The sequence below is a fragment of the Doryrhamphus excisus genome, chromosome 3, assembly GCF_030265055.1.
Source record: "Doryrhamphus excisus isolate RoL2022-K1 chromosome 3, RoL_Dexc_1.0, whole genome shotgun sequence".
Classification (NCBI taxonomy): Eukaryota; Metazoa; Chordata; class Actinopteri; order Syngnathiformes; family Syngnathidae; genus Doryrhamphus; species Doryrhamphus excisus.
Genome location: NC_080468.1, coordinates 18,184,148 through 18,201,987, shown reverse-complemented (window position 1 = coordinate 18,201,987; position 17,840 = coordinate 18,184,148). Strand labels below are relative to the sequence as shown.

The 17,840-nt window shown below is 52.1% G+C and overlaps 3 protein-coding genes across 20 annotated transcripts in view; all 3 read right to left on the bottom strand.

Annotated features, from left to right (window-relative positions):
- LOC131126556 (F-actin-monooxygenase MICAL3-like) overlaps positions 1 to 6,706 on the bottom strand; it is a 22,052-nt gene extending 15,346 nt beyond the window's left edge. For 6 of the 11 annotated variants that reach the window (XR_009129200.1, XM_058069214.1, XM_058069218.1 and 3 more), the window contains exons 1-11: positions 5,926 to 6,703; positions 5,645 to 5,852; positions 5,473 to 5,583; positions 5,310 to 5,411; positions 4,880 to 5,193; positions 2,729 to 2,986; positions 2,551 to 2,666; positions 2,366 to 2,489; positions 2,219 to 2,303; positions 2,009 to 2,144; positions 751 to 1,345 (exon numbers count right to left, since the gene is read on the bottom strand). Coding sequence is in view for 10 of the 11 variants with exons in the window: in XM_058069214.1 (XP_057925197.1) it covers positions 751 to 1,345; positions 2,009 to 2,144; positions 2,219 to 2,303; positions 2,366 to 2,489; positions 2,551 to 2,666; positions 2,729 to 2,986; positions 4,880 to 5,193; positions 5,310 to 5,411; positions 5,473 to 5,583; positions 5,645 to 5,852; positions 5,926 to 6,408 (2,532 nt within the window). In the remaining variant the exon portion in view is untranslated. Of the gene's footprint in view, positions 1 to 750; positions 1,346 to 2,008; positions 2,145 to 2,218; positions 2,304 to 2,365; positions 2,490 to 2,550; positions 2,667 to 2,728; positions 2,987 to 4,879; positions 5,194 to 5,309; positions 5,412 to 5,472; positions 5,584 to 5,644; positions 5,853 to 5,925 lie in introns of all 11 variants that reach the window. The other 5 variants (XM_058069216.1, XM_058069215.1, XM_058069222.1 and 2 more) reach the window with 4 other exon arrangements.
- A 665-nt stretch (positions 6,707 to 7,371) lies between these two features.
- On the bottom strand, positions 7,372 to 12,135 carry svopl (SVOP-like). Of its 3 annotated transcripts, none has more exons than XM_058069231.1 (16): positions 11,967 to 12,135; positions 11,505 to 11,608; positions 11,335 to 11,423; positions 11,137 to 11,235; positions 10,180 to 10,251; positions 9,987 to 10,111; positions 9,838 to 9,901; positions 9,644 to 9,769; positions 9,109 to 9,237; positions 8,980 to 9,044; positions 8,692 to 8,888; positions 8,508 to 8,619; positions 8,240 to 8,321; positions 8,079 to 8,168; positions 7,783 to 7,896; positions 7,372 to 7,712 (listed from the first exon to the last, which is right to left on the bottom strand). In XM_058069231.1, exons 1-16 carry the CDS (start codon positions 11,990 to 11,992, stop codon positions 7,701 to 7,703), a joined length of 1,506 nt encoding a protein of 501 aa, XP_057925214.1. In that variant the 5' UTR covers positions 11,993 to 12,135; the 3' UTR covers positions 7,372 to 7,700. The 3 variants fall into 3 exon arrangements, with proteins under 3 accessions (XP_057925214.1, XP_057925213.1, XP_057925215.1); XM_058069230.1 differs by having other exon boundaries at positions 7,378 to 7,712; positions 8,971 to 9,044; positions 11,967 to 12,129; XM_058069232.1 differs by having other exon boundaries at positions 7,378 to 7,712; positions 8,971 to 9,044; positions 11,505 to 11,905; positions 11,967 to 12,086.
- Positions 12,136 to 12,422: 287 nt separating this feature from the next.
- The window catches only part of LOC131125667 (UPF0606 protein KIAA1549-like), a 9,195-nt gene continuing 3,777 nt past the window's right edge, over positions 12,423 to 17,840 (bottom strand). For 4 of the 6 annotated variants that reach the window (XM_058067415.1, XM_058067414.1, XM_058067418.1 and 1 more), the window contains 16 exons: positions 17,745 to 17,827; positions 17,339 to 17,638; positions 17,059 to 17,245; positions 16,925 to 16,984; positions 16,690 to 16,841; positions 16,452 to 16,629; positions 16,158 to 16,342; positions 15,885 to 16,093; positions 15,511 to 15,638; positions 14,953 to 15,430; positions 14,756 to 14,891; positions 14,400 to 14,693; positions 14,265 to 14,326; positions 14,073 to 14,194; positions 13,841 to 13,995; positions 12,423 to 13,684 (listed from right to left, as the gene is read on the bottom strand). In XM_058067415.1, the coding sequence (XP_057923398.1) occupies positions 13,466 to 13,684; positions 13,841 to 13,995; positions 14,073 to 14,194; positions 14,265 to 14,326; positions 14,400 to 14,693; positions 14,756 to 14,891; positions 14,953 to 15,430; positions 15,511 to 15,638; positions 15,885 to 16,093; positions 16,158 to 16,342; positions 16,452 to 16,629; positions 16,690 to 16,841; positions 16,925 to 16,984; positions 17,059 to 17,245; positions 17,339 to 17,638; positions 17,745 to 17,827 (2,948 nt within the window). In that variant the 3' untranslated portion in view covers positions 12,423 to 13,465. The remainder of the gene's footprint in view (positions 13,685 to 13,840; positions 13,996 to 14,072; positions 14,195 to 14,264; positions 14,327 to 14,399; positions 14,694 to 14,755; positions 14,892 to 14,952; positions 15,431 to 15,510; positions 15,639 to 15,884; positions 16,094 to 16,157; positions 16,343 to 16,451; positions 16,630 to 16,689; positions 16,842 to 16,924; positions 16,985 to 17,058; positions 17,246 to 17,338; positions 17,639 to 17,744; positions 17,828 to 17,840) is intronic. The other 2 variants (XM_058067419.1, XM_058067417.1) reach the window with 2 other exon arrangements.

Sequence of the window (17,840 nt, the reverse complement as noted above, 5' to 3'; positions counted from 1 at the left end):
CTTAAGGCATATCATAAGGCATATCTTAGGCATATCTTAAGGCATATCTTAAGATCAGGAAGCCTGACGGAATAAAAACCATAAGTTGGCTTTTAAAAACATGGCCAGGGTGGAATGAGCGCAGAGAGAGGAAGATCATCCCAAAGTCGAGGAGCAACAGCCTGGAAGGATCGGTCCCCTCTGGTCTGGAAACAGGTACGTGGAACTGTCAGTAGGTTCTGGTCCACAGACCTGAGTGACCCAGCAGGGGTGTGGGGCAGGATCGGGTCACAAACATAAATTTTAAAGTGCTCCAAAAGTGAGGACCAAAATGTGAAAATCTTTCCGGCCTTCCCAACAGAATGCCGTGGTCCACCGAGTCAAAGTCTGACGACAAATCCGGAAGGACCAAGACGGAGTTCCCTGAATCGGCAGACATCGAAATGTCACTGGACACTTTCGATAACGTAGTTTCCGTGGAGTGAAATTTACGAAAAGCAGATTGGAAGCCCTCGTGGATATTCCATTGGTCACGTTATTTATTGGTGTCTTATTATTATTATTATTATTATGATGTATTTTTTAGTTATTCTTCTGGACACTTTTGACTTTGACTGATTATTCGGCACATGTGTTTGGTCCTTTCTTGGCTACGGCATTTGGGCAGTTAGCCGTTGGAAACGTGCTCTATCAATACTTGACCTTGACCAGTGAACTTGACCTTGACCTGTGCTACGCCATCAGACAGGTGGGCTGTCATCAGAGACTGACCTGAGAAGGAGGAGCATCCTCCTTCTGGTCCCGGTTCTGGTCAAGTTTGGCCTGCAGCTGGTCTGCCATCAAACGCACCTTGGAGCTGCCGACCAGGTGCTCGCCGGCGGCGTCACATGACTGCAAAGGAAAGAAGATGAACGGTCCCACCTTCATCCACACGTCGTCTTCTGGTCTCCTGATGAACGTGAACACATCACGTCCAAACAGACCTTTGACCTTCGACGTGACGGATGGTGTCTGAACTGGTGAACCGGGCCGGGGGTGACCAGGGCAGCTCTGACCTCTGAACTCTGGGACAATGACCCTGAATGCAACAAAAACAACACGGACCTTGAAGGACCCTGAACACAACATTTTCCTGAAAGTTTGGACTGAGGAGGCGTGGCTTGTGGCACCCAAAGTGGGCGGGGCATCTGGCAACAGCTGGTAGAACTGGCTGAGGTACATGACCATGGACAGAGAGTCCGGTTCTCCTTCAGAGGACATCTCCTCCACCGTCATGAGGGGAGATATCCCAAACGCTCGTTCCGACACCTCAAAGGCCAAGCGAATGTTTTCCTCCTTCGCCGTCGGGTCGATGGTGTCAAAGTCTCTGTCGACGACAACAATCGTTAACTTTACACGTCTTCACTTTCACTTCACCTTTTTGGATCTCATCCGTTTTGCTTTACAATCCCACAATCCTGAAGACCATGGAGCATTCTGCCATGATATCAAGGTTCCACAGGATGATATCAGGACATTGTTGGAAGATAATGCTGCCTTAAGCTCGGCTCTGGAGGAGTTTAAAACCAATCCTGAAGACCATGGAGCATTATGCCATGATATCGAGGTTCTACAGGATGATATCAGGACATTGTTGGAAGATAATGCTGCCTTAAGCTCGGCTCTGGAGGAGTTTAAAACCAATCCTGAAGACCATGGAGCACTCTGCGATATCAAGGTTCTACAGGATGATATCAGGACATTGTTGGAAGATAATGCTGCCTTAAGCTCGGCTCTGGAGGAGTTTAAAACCAATACTGAAGACCATGGAGCATTCTGCCATGATATCAAGGTTCTACAGGATGATATCAGGACATTGTTGGAAGATAATGCTGCCTTAAGCACGGCTCTGGAGGAGTTTAAAACCAATCCTGAAGACCATGGAGCACTCTGCGATATCAAGGTTCCACAGGATGAACGAGGCGCTATTGGTGGACAACGCTTCCTTCTGAGGAAATTGTGCAAAGAGATGCGGGGGAAAGGTTCTTACATGAGGTCAGGTCTGTAGCGGTGAAGCAGCGCACACAAAGCCACGCCGCTCTTCCATGAGGTGGTCAGGTTGCTAATGGCAACACCAGGGTAACCTCGCGTCTGCTCCCGACACCACATCAGCAGCTGATTGGACTCTGGGCCGACACAGCACAGCACTGCAACCAGTCCACTTGAGGAAGACCGACGGAGACAAGGCAGGTCATCTCACCTGGTCTCCACGGCGACAGGCCGGCGATGTCATCTAATTGAGGGTCTGGCCCCACCTCCTCTCCCGTGTCAACCAAGTGTCTGACCTGCAGAGGTACGTGACGACGTTATCCGGTCTACATGCGTGATGCCTTTCCAAGGCAGGTACCTGAGTGGGCGTGACGCTCAGACAGATGTTGAGGTATCTGCTGAACGGGTCCAAAGAGTAGGAAGAAAAGTTCTTCTGCATGTTCTCCGGTGTGGTCTGAGCCAGCAAACGGTACACGCTCTCTCTGGACACACAGACAGGCAGTGAGACGGACAAATGGACAGGAAGTAGGACAGACAGGTCACCTCTCTGCAAGAAGGTCCAACGGGGGATCTCCTCGACACCATCGGCGAATCATCCAAGACGCGTCAAGAGCAGCCAGGAAGCCTCGAGCCACGCCCGTGCCCATGGGCCAGAAGGGCTGGAGAGACACGGACATCCGTCTCCAACGGCGGCCGCCATTTTGAAGGCAACGTGTCTCACCTCCAGCAAGCTGTCTCCCACCAGCGCCACCAGCAGCTGGTGTCCACGGCGACACCGCACCATGGCGGCGTTCTCTGCCGCGTACATGGAGGTGAAGTCGAACATGGCCACGTCCGCTTGGCCGTAGTGGTTGATGGCGAACTCCAAAGACGGAAGCTGGCCGTTGGTGGAGAAATCGGCCGCCGCGCGGGCGAAGGCCTGCAAGGCGCTCTGGTCCACGTTAGTCCGAGCGAGAAGCAACTCGGTGTCTGCAAAGTCCTGGAAGAGCAAACGCGTCATCGGTAGGCCAAGACCTCCACCAAACCTTCAGGAAGCCAGACCCGACCTCTTCACAAAGTCCACTTTTAACAGCCCACCCAAAACCCAAAACCTTAGCATCCATCCAACACCAAAAAACCGCAGGACCGGGACGGCCAATCATGGTACTTTGGACTTTTCATGATCGTGATGATTTGTTGACCTACAGCCTATTATTATTATTATACTCTATCATATCATATCATCATATCATCATATCATCATATCATCATATCATATTATCATATTATCATATTATCATATTATCATATCATCATATCATCATATCATCATATCATCATATCATCATATCATCATATAATCATATCATCATATTATCATATCATCATATCATATCATATTATCATATTATCATATTATCATATTATCATATAATCATATTATCATATAATCATATTATCATATCATCATATTATCATATTATCATATTATCATATCATCATATTATCATATTATCATATTATCATATTATCATATTATCATATCATATTTCCATTCATTCATTCATTTTCTACCGCTTATCCTCACCAGGGTCGCAGGGTGCTGGAGCCTATCCCAGCTGTCTTGGGGCGAGAGGCGGGGTCCACCCTGGACTGGTGGCCAGCCAATCACAGGGCACATATAGACAAACAACCATTCACACTCACATTCATACCTATGGACAATTTGGAGTGGCTAATTAACCTAGCATGTTTTGGGATGGGGGGGGGGGGCACGGAGAGGAATGTGGGAGGAGAACATGCAACCTTCACACACAGATGGCCGAGGGTGGAATTGAACTCGGGTCTCCTAGCTGTGTGGCCTGTGCGCTAACCACTCAAATGAAGTGAACAACGAAACAATAGCAACACAACAAAGACATCGATGGCACCCTGGGATCCATACTGGGGATCTTTGGATCCATACTGGGGATCTTTGGATCCATACTGGGGATCTTTGGATCCATACTGGGGATCTTTGGATCCATACTGGGGATCTTTGGATCCATACTGGGGATCTTTGGATCCATACTGGGGATCTTCGGATCCATACTGGGGATCTTCGGATCCATACTGGGGATCTTCGGATCCATACTGGGGATCTTTGGATCCATACTGGGGATCTTTGGATCCATACTGGGGATCTTTGGATCCATACTGGGGATCTTTGGATCCATACTGGGGATCTTTGGATCCATACTGGGGATCTTTGGATCCATACTGGGGATCTGCTCGTTATGATATTGTTTTGGAAAAAAGTATGGCTGTATGAGAACTGTCCGATGAGAGGGGGAGATATGATATAAGATATGAGAGACATGAGAGTTATGAGCAATATGAGACGTACGAGATGAAAGAATGAGACATGCGATGCGATTTGAGAAATATGAGACGTACGAGATGAAAGAATGAGACATGCGATGCGATTTGAGAAATATGAGACGTACGAGATGACACATGAGACGTGAATGAATGAGACGATGAGAGACATGAGATGCTAAATGACAACATGAGTTCTGAGAAATGAGAGGGCGAGAGCTACGATATGAGAGACATGAGAAGCAATACGAGAGATGTCAGGTACGAGTCTCATATGAGGAACATGAGACTCGCAGATGAAACTTCAGATGAGAGGAAGAAATATGAGATGATTGATTAAATAAGAGGATGAGTTATGAGAAATGAGATAGGGGCACCAGATGAGATGAGACGAGAGGAAGAGACACGAGATGAGAAATATGGGATGACAGGAAGACAGGAAAGATGAGATGAGAGAGTAGGGAAGACATGCGATGAGAAGATGAGAAGATATGAGAGATGATGAAGACGAGGGTCCCGGCGTGGAGACGTCTACCTGTAAGATGACGCGTTTGTCCAGCAGGCTGTGCTTCTTGGCCGTCATGACAAAGTAGTGCGTGTCGTCTTTGTAGTAGACGATGTTCTCCAGGTCGATGCCTGAAAGGTGCCAAGATGGGAAGAGGCGTCCTGCGGTGGGCGAGTCAAAGTTCTTACCCGTTTCCTGTCGCAGGTCCCGGAAGAACCTCTGGTTGAAGATGGACGCCACGCCGCTGATCTCCTCCACTTTGGCTTCGGCGCGGCTGTTTCCCTTCTTAAAATTGGCCGTGATGGCGATGGCCAGTCTACCGCGGAACTCTTTACGCCGAAAACCTGCGAGGACACGGATGGTCGCCCGAAAAGTCCCGTCACCCGCCGAGTCGCCTGGACGGCAGGGTGACCGGCGGAGTCACACGGCGTCCGTCGGTCAGACGACATTGTCAACACACCTGGCAACGTGTTCCTGCGACCGTCCGCTCCGACGATGACGTGGAACTGCAGCCGATTGACAGGATGACACTTTGGCCACGCCTCCATTGTCCAGCCCACCTCTGAGGAGACAGACGGGACGTGGAAACACGAGGACGGGTGGAGACGCAAGCCAAGACTCACCGTGTCGGTCGGCCGGCGGTTCCACCACACGTTTGAACTCCACGTTGACGTGAACTTCCACCCCGAGCAGCAGAGCCACCTTCAGCAGAACCAGCTGGAGCTGCCGGATACCTGGGGAGACAGAACACTCGACTCCGCCCACTCGGACTCGCCGACGCAACAAAGCGCTCACTGATGTGGTCGATGGAGCCGGCGCAGAACTTTCCGTAGAACTTTTTGGCACCGAGGCTGCGGAGGTCGTGGATGGTGAAAGGCCAAAGGTGGAGCACGTTGTTCCTGGAGAACGAGTCCCTCTTCTCCAGCACCACCACCCGAGCGCCCATGAAGCTCAGCTCCACCGCCGTCCGCAGGCCGCACGGTCCGGCCCCGATGACGGCACACTGACCAATCAGAGGGCAGCCCGGAGGTCACACGGGCCGCATCCTTAAAAGGCGGATTTTGAGTGGGCGGTACCGTGGCATCGCGGCAGGCTTGGTTCTGCAGGTACTCTTCCTGGGAAGCTCGGCGGTCCAGTTTGGCCCAAAGAGCGTTGGCCCTCCAGTAGCTGAGGCGGCGTTTGAGGGTTCGGTAAAGAGGACGCTCGGCCCGGCTGCGGTCCAGCTGAAGGTGCTGGCACATCTGGAAGAAGGAGTGCAGCGCCGCCCTGCAGGTAGACGCTGACACGAAGGCGTCAAACAGCTCCTGAGCTCGGCATTCTGGGTAGGAATTCTCGTTTCTCATGGCCAGGCGGATGAGCACCGTGGGAGTGGGACCTCCTGAGGCTTCCGTAGCTTTGACCTCTCCGAGATTATGAAGTCTTCCTCCTGTTTGCTCACGTCCTACGCCCCCGCCAATGAGCCCTGACGAAGCTCCGCCTCTCCTAAAACCCTCGGAATCACACGTATTCCATTGCTTCCTGAAGGCATCACAACACCCTGGCTCCTTCCCTTTTACCATTCACCAGGAGTCAAGAACGCTCGGCTGCGCCTTCGACAGGCGCTCGTCCCGTCCTTAAATCCGCTAATCACACACACACGGGTGACTGGCAGGGGGCGGGGCCAGTGGGCAGACAGTAATCCGGTCTGAGGAGCTTAAAGCCTGCAGATGAGCCACGGGTTGCCTTCATCTTCTTCCTGGTACCACCAGACAGCGCCCCCTGCGGAGCTGCTGCCCTCTGGGCATCAGAGATCAGTGCAGCGGTGCGTTCAATGACCGGCACCGTTTTAAAAGAGAAATGAACATACATTAGGTTTGCAATGAGTATGAAATGTTTTATGACTATTTGATGTATTATGAATGTATTCTGACTATTTGATGTATTATGAATGTATTCTGACTATTTGATGTATTATGAATGTATTCTGACTATTTGATGTATTATGAATGTATTCTGACTATTTGATGTATTATGAATGTATTCTGACTATTTGATGTATTATGAATGTATTATGACTATTTGATGTATTATGAATGTAGTATTTTCTGACTATTTGATGTATTATGAATGTAGTATTTTCTGACTATTTGATGTATTATGAATGTAGTATTTTCTGACTATTTGATGTATTATGAATGTAGTATTTTCTGACTATTTGATGTATTATGAATGTAGTATTTTCTGACTATTTGATGTATTATGAATGTAGTATTTTCTGACTATTGTGGTGTTACTATTTTCCTGAGTACGTTTGATGAAGGAAAGGTGCATTGAGGCAAATCTTTCATAAGAATCCTTTCCGAATGTTCCTAAATGGGCTTTTTTAGAAACACAAACATTTAGAATTTAAAAGCGGTATCATAAATAAAGTGAGAGGTCTCACTCCCTCACATTTTGTATCTGCTGAACGTTTGCGGGCGAGTTTAAGAGCTAATATGCTAATAATAAAGCATGAATAAACAGTGATCCAAAAGTATGCTTGCTGACTGTATTGTTGTAAATAATGGCCCATAGTTCCCACATTGATATCCTTGACATAACATTTGATGTCATTATCCTTGGAGTTGCACATGGAATCCTTTACCACCAAGAGATTTCCCGACTCATTACAGATATTATTTCCATCTGCCATCAAATGTCATTCATTGGGAGTTAACTGGGGACAAAATGCCATTCATCAGATATCTGAATGGATTGACAGCCCTAGTGTAAGTATAAAAAACTTGATTTAAAAAGGCACCTGGACACGCCCAATGGCTGTCATGTATTTCACCTTCCAAAAAACGGAGTGGAATATTGGTCAGTGAAGGCGTCAGGAGATTTGCTGGAAAAGGGGAAAGAGCAGATTGTGATGATGGAATCGAACCTCGGTCGGACGCAAAGTCCGGTCTCACCAGCAGAGCCCGGCCTTTAGTTTCTATGGGCAACAGGAAGCTTCCCACCGCACACAGCGTGCACGCCACGGCGAACGGACTCAGCGCCAGGATCACCGACTGGGACATGAGCACCTGAAGTAGCGACAGAGGAACGTCTCACACACACAGAACCACCTGGAGAACCACCTGGAGAACCACCAGGAGAATCACCAGGAAAACCACCTGGAGAACCACCTGGAGAATCACCAGGAAAACCACCTGGAGTACCACCTGGAGAACCACCTGGAGAACCACCTGGAGAACCACCTACACACCTGAGCAATGAAAGGAGCGATCATCCCTCCGATACGACTGAACGACGTGGAAAAACCCAAGCCCAGCGAACGCACCACAGTCGGATACACCTGAAAGACCAGAACCACATAAGCGCCTAGAACCTGATCCATAAGACCAGCGAGGATCACACACGCAGTACCTCAGCCGTGTAGATATAAACCACGTTGAAGTTCATGGACACCACGGAACGCAGGAGGAACAACACAACGGTGAAACCAAACCTGAAAACAAAGCATCACCTCCTCACTTCTGTGTGGACCTGGTCTACGTGGACCTGGTCTACACGCGCACCAGATCTATGAGGATCTGGTCTACGTGGAGCAGGTCTATCTGGACCCAGCAAAGGAGATCTATGTGACCTGGCGTAAGCGGACCCAGTGAAGCGGATCCAGTTTGAATGTTCTTACATGGTGGTGCAGATGTTGAGCATCAGGAAGAACATGGCCGCCATCAGCTGCAAGACCATCAAACTCCTTTTCCGCCCAAAGACGTTGAGCAGGCAGATGTTCAGTGGAACAACTGGGAGGACATGAGGACAAAGAGATGGTTCTTGGAGGGACTGGTGGGACAGGTCTCTGGTCCGGGACTCACGTGCGACCTCCCCCAGGCAGCTGATGAGGAGCGTGCGGTAGTCGCTGGAGGCGAAGGGGATGCAGTAACAGCGTCCGTCCTCAGGGCGGTGTTTGACCCGATGCTCGTGGTTGCCGTCCGTCACGCACAGCAGGTTCTTCTCCAGAAGCTCGGAGCTGCTCAGCACCGACCCGTAGTACGTGAAGGACGCCACAAACCTGCAACAGGAAAAGACCACATGGCGGCCATGTTTTTAAGCAAGCGCGTGGCGTGCTGGGACACCGGCAGCGGACACGTTACCATGAATACCAGAGCAGCAAGGATGTCCTCCTGAACGTGGAACTGAGCAGAACCCTCCAGTTGCCCCTCTTCTCCTGAAACAGCAACAGAACCCTCAGAACCCGGGCCAGCTTTCACTGGAGGGGACACTGAACGCACCACCACGGGCTCCACCAGACATCCTGGCGGAAGAGACGCTTTGTTCATCCTGGCGATCCGGTTGAGCGTGTCCACGGCGGCCTGAACGTTCCCTGCCGACACGTTGAAGCGAGCCGACTCCGGAATGAACTGAACATGGAAAAGGAACGTTTGCTCTTCCAGAACAGCAACTCTTCATTGGGATCTTATTTCACAGTGGAGGGGACAGGAGGGGACAGGAGGGGGCACGTGGGGACAGGAGGGGGCACGTGGGGACAGGAGGGGGCATGGGGGCATGCGGGGACAGGAGGGGGTATGGGGGCATGCGGGGACAGGAGGGGGTATGGGGGCATGCGGGGACAGGTGAAGTCACAAGAGGACAGGTGGAGACAGCAGGGAGAGGCGGGGACCCCCACCTGTCCAAAAGGGCACCGGTGAGGATAGGAGGGGAGAGCGCGGGGGGGGGGGGGGGGGGGGGGGCAGGTGGAAAAAGGAGGGAACGGGGAGGACAGGGGGGTGCTGATGGGGACAGGTAAGGACAGGTGGACGAGAGCACCTTGAAGAGGAAGATGAGGATGATGCTCGGGGCCACAGAGATGCGGATCATCCATCTCCATCCCAGTGTGGGGACCACCAGCATTCCCAGTATGATGATGAGCATGGACCCAATCATCCAGAAGACCTGAGCACGCAAAGCGACCATGTGACGTCGGCCATGATGAGGAGCTGAGCTTCCTGTGCGGGACTCACAGAGGCCAAAGGCAGCAGGACGCCCCGATATTTGGCTGGGATGAACTCCGTCTTCAACACAAACCTGCAGGGGAGCATGTCAGTGTGCGTGTGCGTGTGCGTGTGCGTGTGCGTGTGCGTGTGTGCGTGCGTGCGTGTGCACGTCTCACCCCTGCGACACTCCCGCCACGCCGCAGCCCACCATGCTGCGCAGGAAGATGAACCAAGGGTAGGACGGAGCGAAGGAGGTGAGGAGGGAGAAGTAGGCGCTCCACACGAAGCCTCCAAACACAACCTGAAGAGCAGCAGACAAACATCTCGTCTTTGCTTTTTGGGCTCGTCCACTTTTCAAAGTGCGGGAACCTTCCAGCGGCCATATTTGTCAGCCACGAATCCGCTGAGGACGCCGCACACCATGAAGCCCAAAAACACCATCTGGAAACACCGAAGTAGATGACGTACGAGCAACACATCTGTCAATATGCTAATATGCTAAGTCCGTATGCTAAGATGCCAATACGCTCATATGACAATATGCTATTATGTCACAATGCTAAGGTGTCAATATGCTAACATGACAACATGCTATCATGTCAGTATGTTAAGATGTCAATATGCTAATATGTCACTATGCTAATATGTCTCTATGCTAAGATGCCACTATGCTAATATAGTCATATGTCAAAATGCAAATACGTACGTCAATATGCTAAAATAACAACATGCTATTATGTCAGTATGCTAAGAGTCAATATGCTAAGATGTCAGTATGCTAAGATGTCCGTATGCTAAGATGTCTGTATGCTAAGATGCTAATATGCTAAGATGTCAGTATGTTTATATGTCTGTATGCTAAGATGTCAGTATGGTACGATGTCAGTATGCTAAGATGCTAAGATGTCAGTATGCTAAGATGTCAGTATGTTAATATGTCAGTATGCTAAGATGTCAGTATGCTAAGATGTCAGTATGCTAAGATGTCAGTATGGTACGATGTCAGTATGCTAAGATGCTAAGATGTCAGTATGCTAAGATGTCAGTATGTTAATATGTCAGTATGCTAAGATGTCAGTATGCTAAGATGTCAGTATGTTAATATGTCAGTATGCTAAGATGTCTGTATGCTAAGATGTCAGTATGCTAAGATGCTAAGATGTCAGTATGCTAAGATGTCAGTATGCTAAGATGCTAATATGCTAAGATGTCAGTATGCTAAGATGTCAATATGCTAAGATGTCAATATGCTAAGATGTCAATATGCTAAGATGCTAATATGTCAATATGCCAATATGTCAGCACGGTAATATGCGGCGTACTCACCGTGGACACCAGCGCCACCTGCCAGTCATCCAGACGCCACTCACAACGAATCTCAGGGGAAGCCACCGCCAGCAACATGATCTCCATGGCCTCCACAATCTACACACGCGCACACGCGGTCTGTGTGATGCTGTGATGCTGTGATGACAGTGATTTGACTGCGGCGGCGGCGGCGGACCCGGAGCCGGCGTGTCTTACGTTGGAGCTTCCCATGATGATGAAGAGCAGCAAGTGGAATCTTCCAAAACCGATGCGCTCCACGGCATCCTCCACCGTGAAGGTGTCAGCTGTAAATAAACATCAGAGCGGGACATCGGCATCGGCACGCCTCGGTCACGTGCTGGCCGTACCGTGAGGAACACGCGTACCGTGGTTTGTCACGTCCTCTCGGCAATCCGACGGCCTGTCCGACAGTTCCACCTCCTGCAGGCAGATGGCGCTGACCAGCTCGGTCTTCATGCCGCCGGTCATCCTGGAGGGAATCGGTCAGATGATGTGTTCATCTACTCAGCCGCTCTGGCCGCAAACCTTCGACAGGTGTCCTATTTCGCATTCGCCACTTCCGGAGAGTACGAGTTGTTCTTTTTGTGTCTTTCTTCTTTTCAAAGGAGAATCGTTGGATGTTTTTTGTAAAGGTGCAACATTTCCTCCCCCGATACAATTTGGGATGATTAAAGTCGAAGCAAAGAAGATGAAGCCATTTATACGTTGGAGAAAGGATGCAGATGAAGGCTATATTTAAGGATTTCTTGTCTGGTATGCACTTTTCCTGCAAAGCAAAGCAGTGTTCGATTTCCTAAGGAAGTTAGGCAACCAAAGCTTTTATTTACCTCCGTTTGGCTCCGGAAGTCCACATTAAAATCCTGCAATAATTCAAAACTCGAAATAGACTTTGTGTTGTGTTCTCGTTGTCGGTCAGGTGAACGCGGAAGTGCTTCTCGGGGGGGGGGGGTGGAAAGGCGACACCCGCTTTATGCAGGTATGTACGGAAGCCGAGAGAGGAGCCAGTGTGGCAGTGACGACCATTTGCTGACTTCGGAACAAGGGCGTCATTGTAAGCTACGTTTTATGACGCCCTTGTTTTGTTATCACAATTGGGCAGGATGTGGAGACTGAGCTCTTGTTTTGAAGGCCGGATGTGCGTGCCTGCGTGCGTGCGTGCGTGCGTGCGTGCGAGCAAGGGGAACAAGCGAGAGACACCGAAACATCGATACATGTTGACTGTGAACTTGCATCCTAAAACGTTTCCAATCGTCCACAAATGAATGAAAGGAAGTTTTAAAAAGTACATTAAACTCATGTCTTTAATGCTGGTGATGTTGAAAATAACAATCAAGAAAACAAATGTTATCAGCTCATGAAACAATTATTAGCACCATGTGATCCTGCGACCACGCCCCCACAGCTTAACTGACATGTGAACGGTCCAATCACAAAGTGTCTGCCTTTTCCTTCGGATGTCTTTTTTCCCCAAGCAAATCAAATCTCTCTTAGCAACATGCTAACATCAGCAGCATGCTAACATGAAGTAAAGTAGCAGAGACAAACATCGACTGGCTAGGAGCAATGACGTCATCACAACGTCAGAGAGACAGCTGCCAATCAGCAGGGAGAACCAGACGTGGTGGTCTTGTGTCCGTGGTCCGGACCGGTTTCCCTCCACAAAGTCAACTGTCCTCTGGCTCTGTGCTTCACCACAATGATACGCAAGCTAACAATTAGCGCTAGGTTCTTCAACACGTGAACAGCGGCGAGCGGCTATGCTAACCTTGTAAGTACGATACGAGTACGAGCATACGACAGGAGTCTGGTCTTTTTTCTGGAAAATAAACACTTTGACCGGAACGCCGAGTTCTATATTTACTCTATATACACCATAGAAACAGGAATATTGTGCTCATTGGGAACATGATGGACATGTGTCTTCTTCTTTGACGCGTCACAACTCCAAACTACGCTAGCAAGGCCTCGCTGATTGGCTTTTAAGACGGACATCTGGTCTGGCTGACAGGACGTGTGGAAGGCAATGTGTGATCCGTGACGAGAGACTGACGAGTAGCACCACAGAAGGTCAGGATGTCCGCTTGACATTCCCGTCCAGAACGCTTCCGAGCGTCAGCAACCTTTTGGGAAGACTTCTCAAGCCCTCCAAGATGATCAAATCCACCGCAAAGGTTTAGGATTTCTTCAGAAAGACGAGAGATGAACGGACGCTGAGGCCGAAGACGACTGACGGACAGATGGAACCCTGTAACTTTCCGGAGGGAATGCTTTTGGTTGGGGGTGATCTCCTATTTCAAGTTAGTCCTTCGGCAGCCAAAAGCGGGTCTTAAGGGTAGCTGGTCACAGCCTGTTTTTGCGCCAGGCGGCGAAGCTCCTCCCTGATGGCCTTGATCAAGGAGGCGGAGCTAAGAGCGGAGGGCGAGGCGTCCTCGGGCAGATATTCTGGAGTCGGCGAGGTCAGAAGAAGCGGTGGCGCTGACACATCCCGAAGCGAGGAGCTCGGCATCTGGAAAAGAGACGACGAGAAGTCGGGAAAGGACAGCACCTGTCGGGTGGCGGAGAACAGAAGTGTTATTACACAAGTGTTATTCCACCACAAGTGTTATTCCACCACAAGTGTTATTCCACAAGCGTTATTCCCGAAGCGTTATTCCCGCAGGTAAAAGCTTTGTTAGCGCCAAATTCATGACAGAAGGTTTACGTTCTCCCTGCTGCCTCCGGGTCTGGAGAGGTCCTGCTCTGAGTGCTGTTGGTGCCAACAGGAGCTGGTCGGACCTGAGGCGCTGCGGCCCACCCCGGGGTAGGCGCCAATCTGGCTGGACAAGCCCACCTGGGTCAGGTGGTGGAGCTGCACACCTGGTGGACACGTTGGTAAACTTGGTCAAGTTGAGCTGGTATTGCCAAACCTTCCCGACACGACGAGCGGTATGAACCTGCGCTGCCCCCCACGGGACGGGGTCTGGAGGATGAGGGCGGCTTTTTGTACTGCCCCCTGCTGGAGTACGGGGGCTCCTGCAGCTGGTCTCCAGCGGAAACAAAGCCTCCTGAACCCTGCCTGTGGAAAACACACAAAGATTCCTTTAATAACAGCGTGGGCGTGCGTGTCAAGGTCATGACCCACTGACCTTTGCAGATGACCTTGGCCTCCCTGAGCGGAGGTCGGAGAAACTCCCAGCTCAGCGTATCTCTGTGGCAAGAAGGAGAGAAGACGCGGAAAGGTCAAAGGCGGTGGCCAACGTCTGCAGGCCAAAGGGACTCACCGGGGACAGGGGGCTGTGGGAGGGGCCGGACGGGTAGGACCCCCACTGCCTTCCCAGGGGGCCGGCCTGTGCGGATGGGCCGGGGAGGGCGGGGCTTACACCGCTCAACCCGGCGCTGCCTTGCGAGGATGGAGAGACCAGAGCAAAGGCGTCGTCCAGGAGGGAGTGCATCTGCTGCCGGGCTTCCTCGATGGACGGCTGCGGTGGCATGTAAGGGGGCGGGACCGGGGCGGGGTCAAACACCTCATCGGTGGGAGAGGGGCTCCCGTGGTCCGGAGGCAGGTCCGGATCAGACTGTGGAAGATGAGATGAAAAGATGAGGAAAGCGTTCCTCGTCGGAAGCCGACTGCTCTCACCATGTAGGCCACGTTGTTGAGTCCTGGGTACTTCCTGTAGGTGGCACCCTGGTCCACAAGCAGCCGATCCTGGTCTGTGTCAGGAAGACTTCCAGGTCCCGGCTGAGCCCGCCGACCCCGAGGAGAGCGCCTCCCTCTGCACAAGCACACCCGGGTTTACTCCTAAGGAGAGAAAAGCCCACAAGGATTCCGCTCACCTCAAGTCCGACCTGGGAGGGGACGGGGTGTCCCCCTGTAGGATGCAGTCCATGTGGTCGTGGGCGGAGCTGTAGAGACGCTGAGCAACCTCACTCTGGACCGGCCCGTCTCCAAAAGCGTCCATGATGTCATCCATGGACGGGAATTCACACTGGCCCCGCCTCTTGGCGCGCTGCCGGAGTTTGTTCCGATGGTGCTCCATTTCCGACTTGTGTCGCAGCGCCACCTGCGGGACCGCCAGGATGTCAGCGCCCGTCTGAGATGATGTCATTCGCACCCGTCTCACCTCTGTGTTGACCTTTTCGCTGAGGGAGGGGCTGGGCTTGGTCGACGGCGGGCTCGGACGCGGCTGCATGGCGATGAGCTGCACCTTGCTAGCTGGACGCCGCGCGCCGTCAGACGAGCCACGAGAAAGACGATCCACGTGTTCAAAGATGGAGGATGAGGACAACAGCTCATCTGGACCGCCTGACGGCGCTGCGGAAGCGGGTCAGAGGTCAACCATTGTGATGGCTATTTTACTGTTATCTCTACGATGGTGTCATCCTGTCTCTGACCGTTTTTGGGCGGCTTCCTCTGCTGCTTGGCCTCCATGGGCGTGGCTACAGGGCGAGTACTCTCCTCTGGCGACTCTCTGCCGCTGGATTGGTCGCTGCCTAACGAGTCAGCGTCTGACGGGCTGGTCCTGACGAGAGACATGCCCTGAAAGGGTCAGGGCCAGCTATCTAGCTATCTAGCTATCTAGCTATCTAGCTATCAAGCTATCTAGCTATCTAGCTATCTAGCTATCTAGCTATCTAGCTATCAAGCTATCTAGCTATCTAGCTATCTAGCTAGCTAGCTAGCTAGCTATCTAGCTATCCACACCGGGCGGTCTCCCAACCGGGTGCGTTCCAGGCAAGATGGAGAACTTTGCAATGAGGAGGCTGACCTTCCACGGTGGCGGCGGCTTGCTCTCGTAGTTTTGGTGGACGACCCTTTTGATTTGGGAGTGTTGAGGTCACCGCCATCAGAGGGCGTGGCCTCCTTGGTGGGGGCCGGCAGCGGTCCCGGCTCCTGGATCACCATGATGTCGTCTTTACTGTGCTGGCCCAGGTGGAGTTTGGCGAAGTCGAAGCCTTTCACGCTGGAGGCCTGAAGCTGAGAGGCGACGCGCATCAGCCGCCATCGGCATGACGGCGACTTCCTGTCTCACCCGTCTTACCTTCTGCCGCTGCTGGATGGTGTTGATGGCGTCCGGCTGGAACTCCAGTTTCTCTGATCCACATAGCTTCCAGTAGAGGATGATGATGATGAAGACGGCCAGAAAGACCGGGACGATCACGCCAACGATCAGCCAGATGCTACTGCTTTGGGTCTCGGATGGGGGGACAGACATGGTCTCCACCGCTGGGGGGCCGGCAAGGAACAGATGAAAGTTGTCACCCTGGTCGACTTGCTTGTCAGATGACAGAAGCGTCAATCAACCAGCAACACGCCAATAAAGCAGGCGACTCACGTTGGGCCAGCGGTCTCTGGACTTGGTGTCCCAGGACGATGGCGGCTCTCTGCAGGTCTAAGCTATTCAGGGTTTCTGCTGTCACATCCGCCGGTACCCGTGTGCCCCCCGGACCCTCAACAAAATATAAGACCTCAAGAGGGCGTTCTGGCCCGGACAGCCTGGCCACCCGCACCACCTGAGAAGGTAGGAGGGTCCTTCACTTGAGCACCAATGGAGAAGTTGAAGGTGTCCGTACCTGCAGGCTGCTGTTGCCTACAGCCGTGGCTCTCCTCCAGCGCCTTCTGCCGGAAAGTCCCAGTCCTTCCTCGAGCAGCAGGGCCAAGCGCCGCTCCACGCGAGCTCCAAAGCTTCGCTCGGACGACAGCTGGTTCTCCACGCCCAGGAGAACTGCAAGCATCACATGTTCCAAATCAGCCACGTGGCGTCCTCCAACGAGGTCGCCAAGCCGCTTTGTTCTGCCGTGTTCTCACCCGTGCGGACCCACGTGGATCGCAGGTGATGGGAGGTGTTGAGCTCAGGGTACTGAAATGCTGAAACGGCAAGCAGCCAATCAGAGCACGGCCTCAGCGACCATCAGTGAACTCATCAACAAGCAGACGCGTACGTTCAGCAATCTGCAGAGCAGGAAAGCCGATGTAGAAGCTGAACTCCACCATGCTGAGCTTCCTCAGGTGTTGGCTGACCTCCGAACCCGGCAAGTAGCCCCTCCCATCCCGAACCGCGAACGTGATGTCGACGGGAACCTTCTGCTCCGCCGCCGGCCTTGCCGAGCTGACCGTGATGTTTAGCAGCTGGGGGGGGGGGGGCAACATGTGAAGACATCGGAACCGGGGGGGACAACATGTGAAGATGTCGGACACGGGCGGGGGGAAGGCAGCACTCACCTGGACGCTAACGCCGCCCGCCTCCGAAGAACGTTGCCGAGTTTTGCTGTACGCCATCACTAGGCCGATCTCGACACGCTCGCTGAAGTTACACACTCTGACGTCAACGTGGACTGGAACGAACTGCAGCACCGTGTGGACCTGGTACCTGAGGTCAGGCACGGTGTACAGGGCCGACACCGCGGGAACCGAACCTGAGACACGTGGCGGTCGGCGGAGGGCATTGATGACCGATATGGCTGTGTAGATCAAAGGACCGGACACCACACGGAAGGCAAAACTGGAAGGAGTTCTCAAGAACTGATGAAGAACAGACAGCTGTCAATCACCTGACTTGAATGACGGCACCAGTCACGTGACACCTGCGTCTAATGGATAGGATGACGAATGAAGGCTTGGTCTGTACCTGAAGCTCCACCGATCGGTTAAATTCCCTCCTCAAAAGATCCCGGACCAAGGTGAAACCGGCCACGGAGCCTCTGGTCCCACCTGGAGGGGCGAC

Coding starts and splice junctions, on each gene's coding strand:
- svopl (XM_058069230.1), bottom strand. CDS start 11,992: ATGTGGACTTCCGGAGCCAAACGGAG. Junction 11,609..11,966: donor ACTTCCGGAGCCAAACGGAG/GTAAATAAAAGC, acceptor GATTCCCTCCAG/GATGACCGGCGGCATGAAGA. Junction 8,889..8,970: donor TTGCTGCTCTGGTATTCATG/GTAACGTGTCCG, acceptor TTCCTGTTGCAG/GTTTGTGGCGTCCTTCACGT.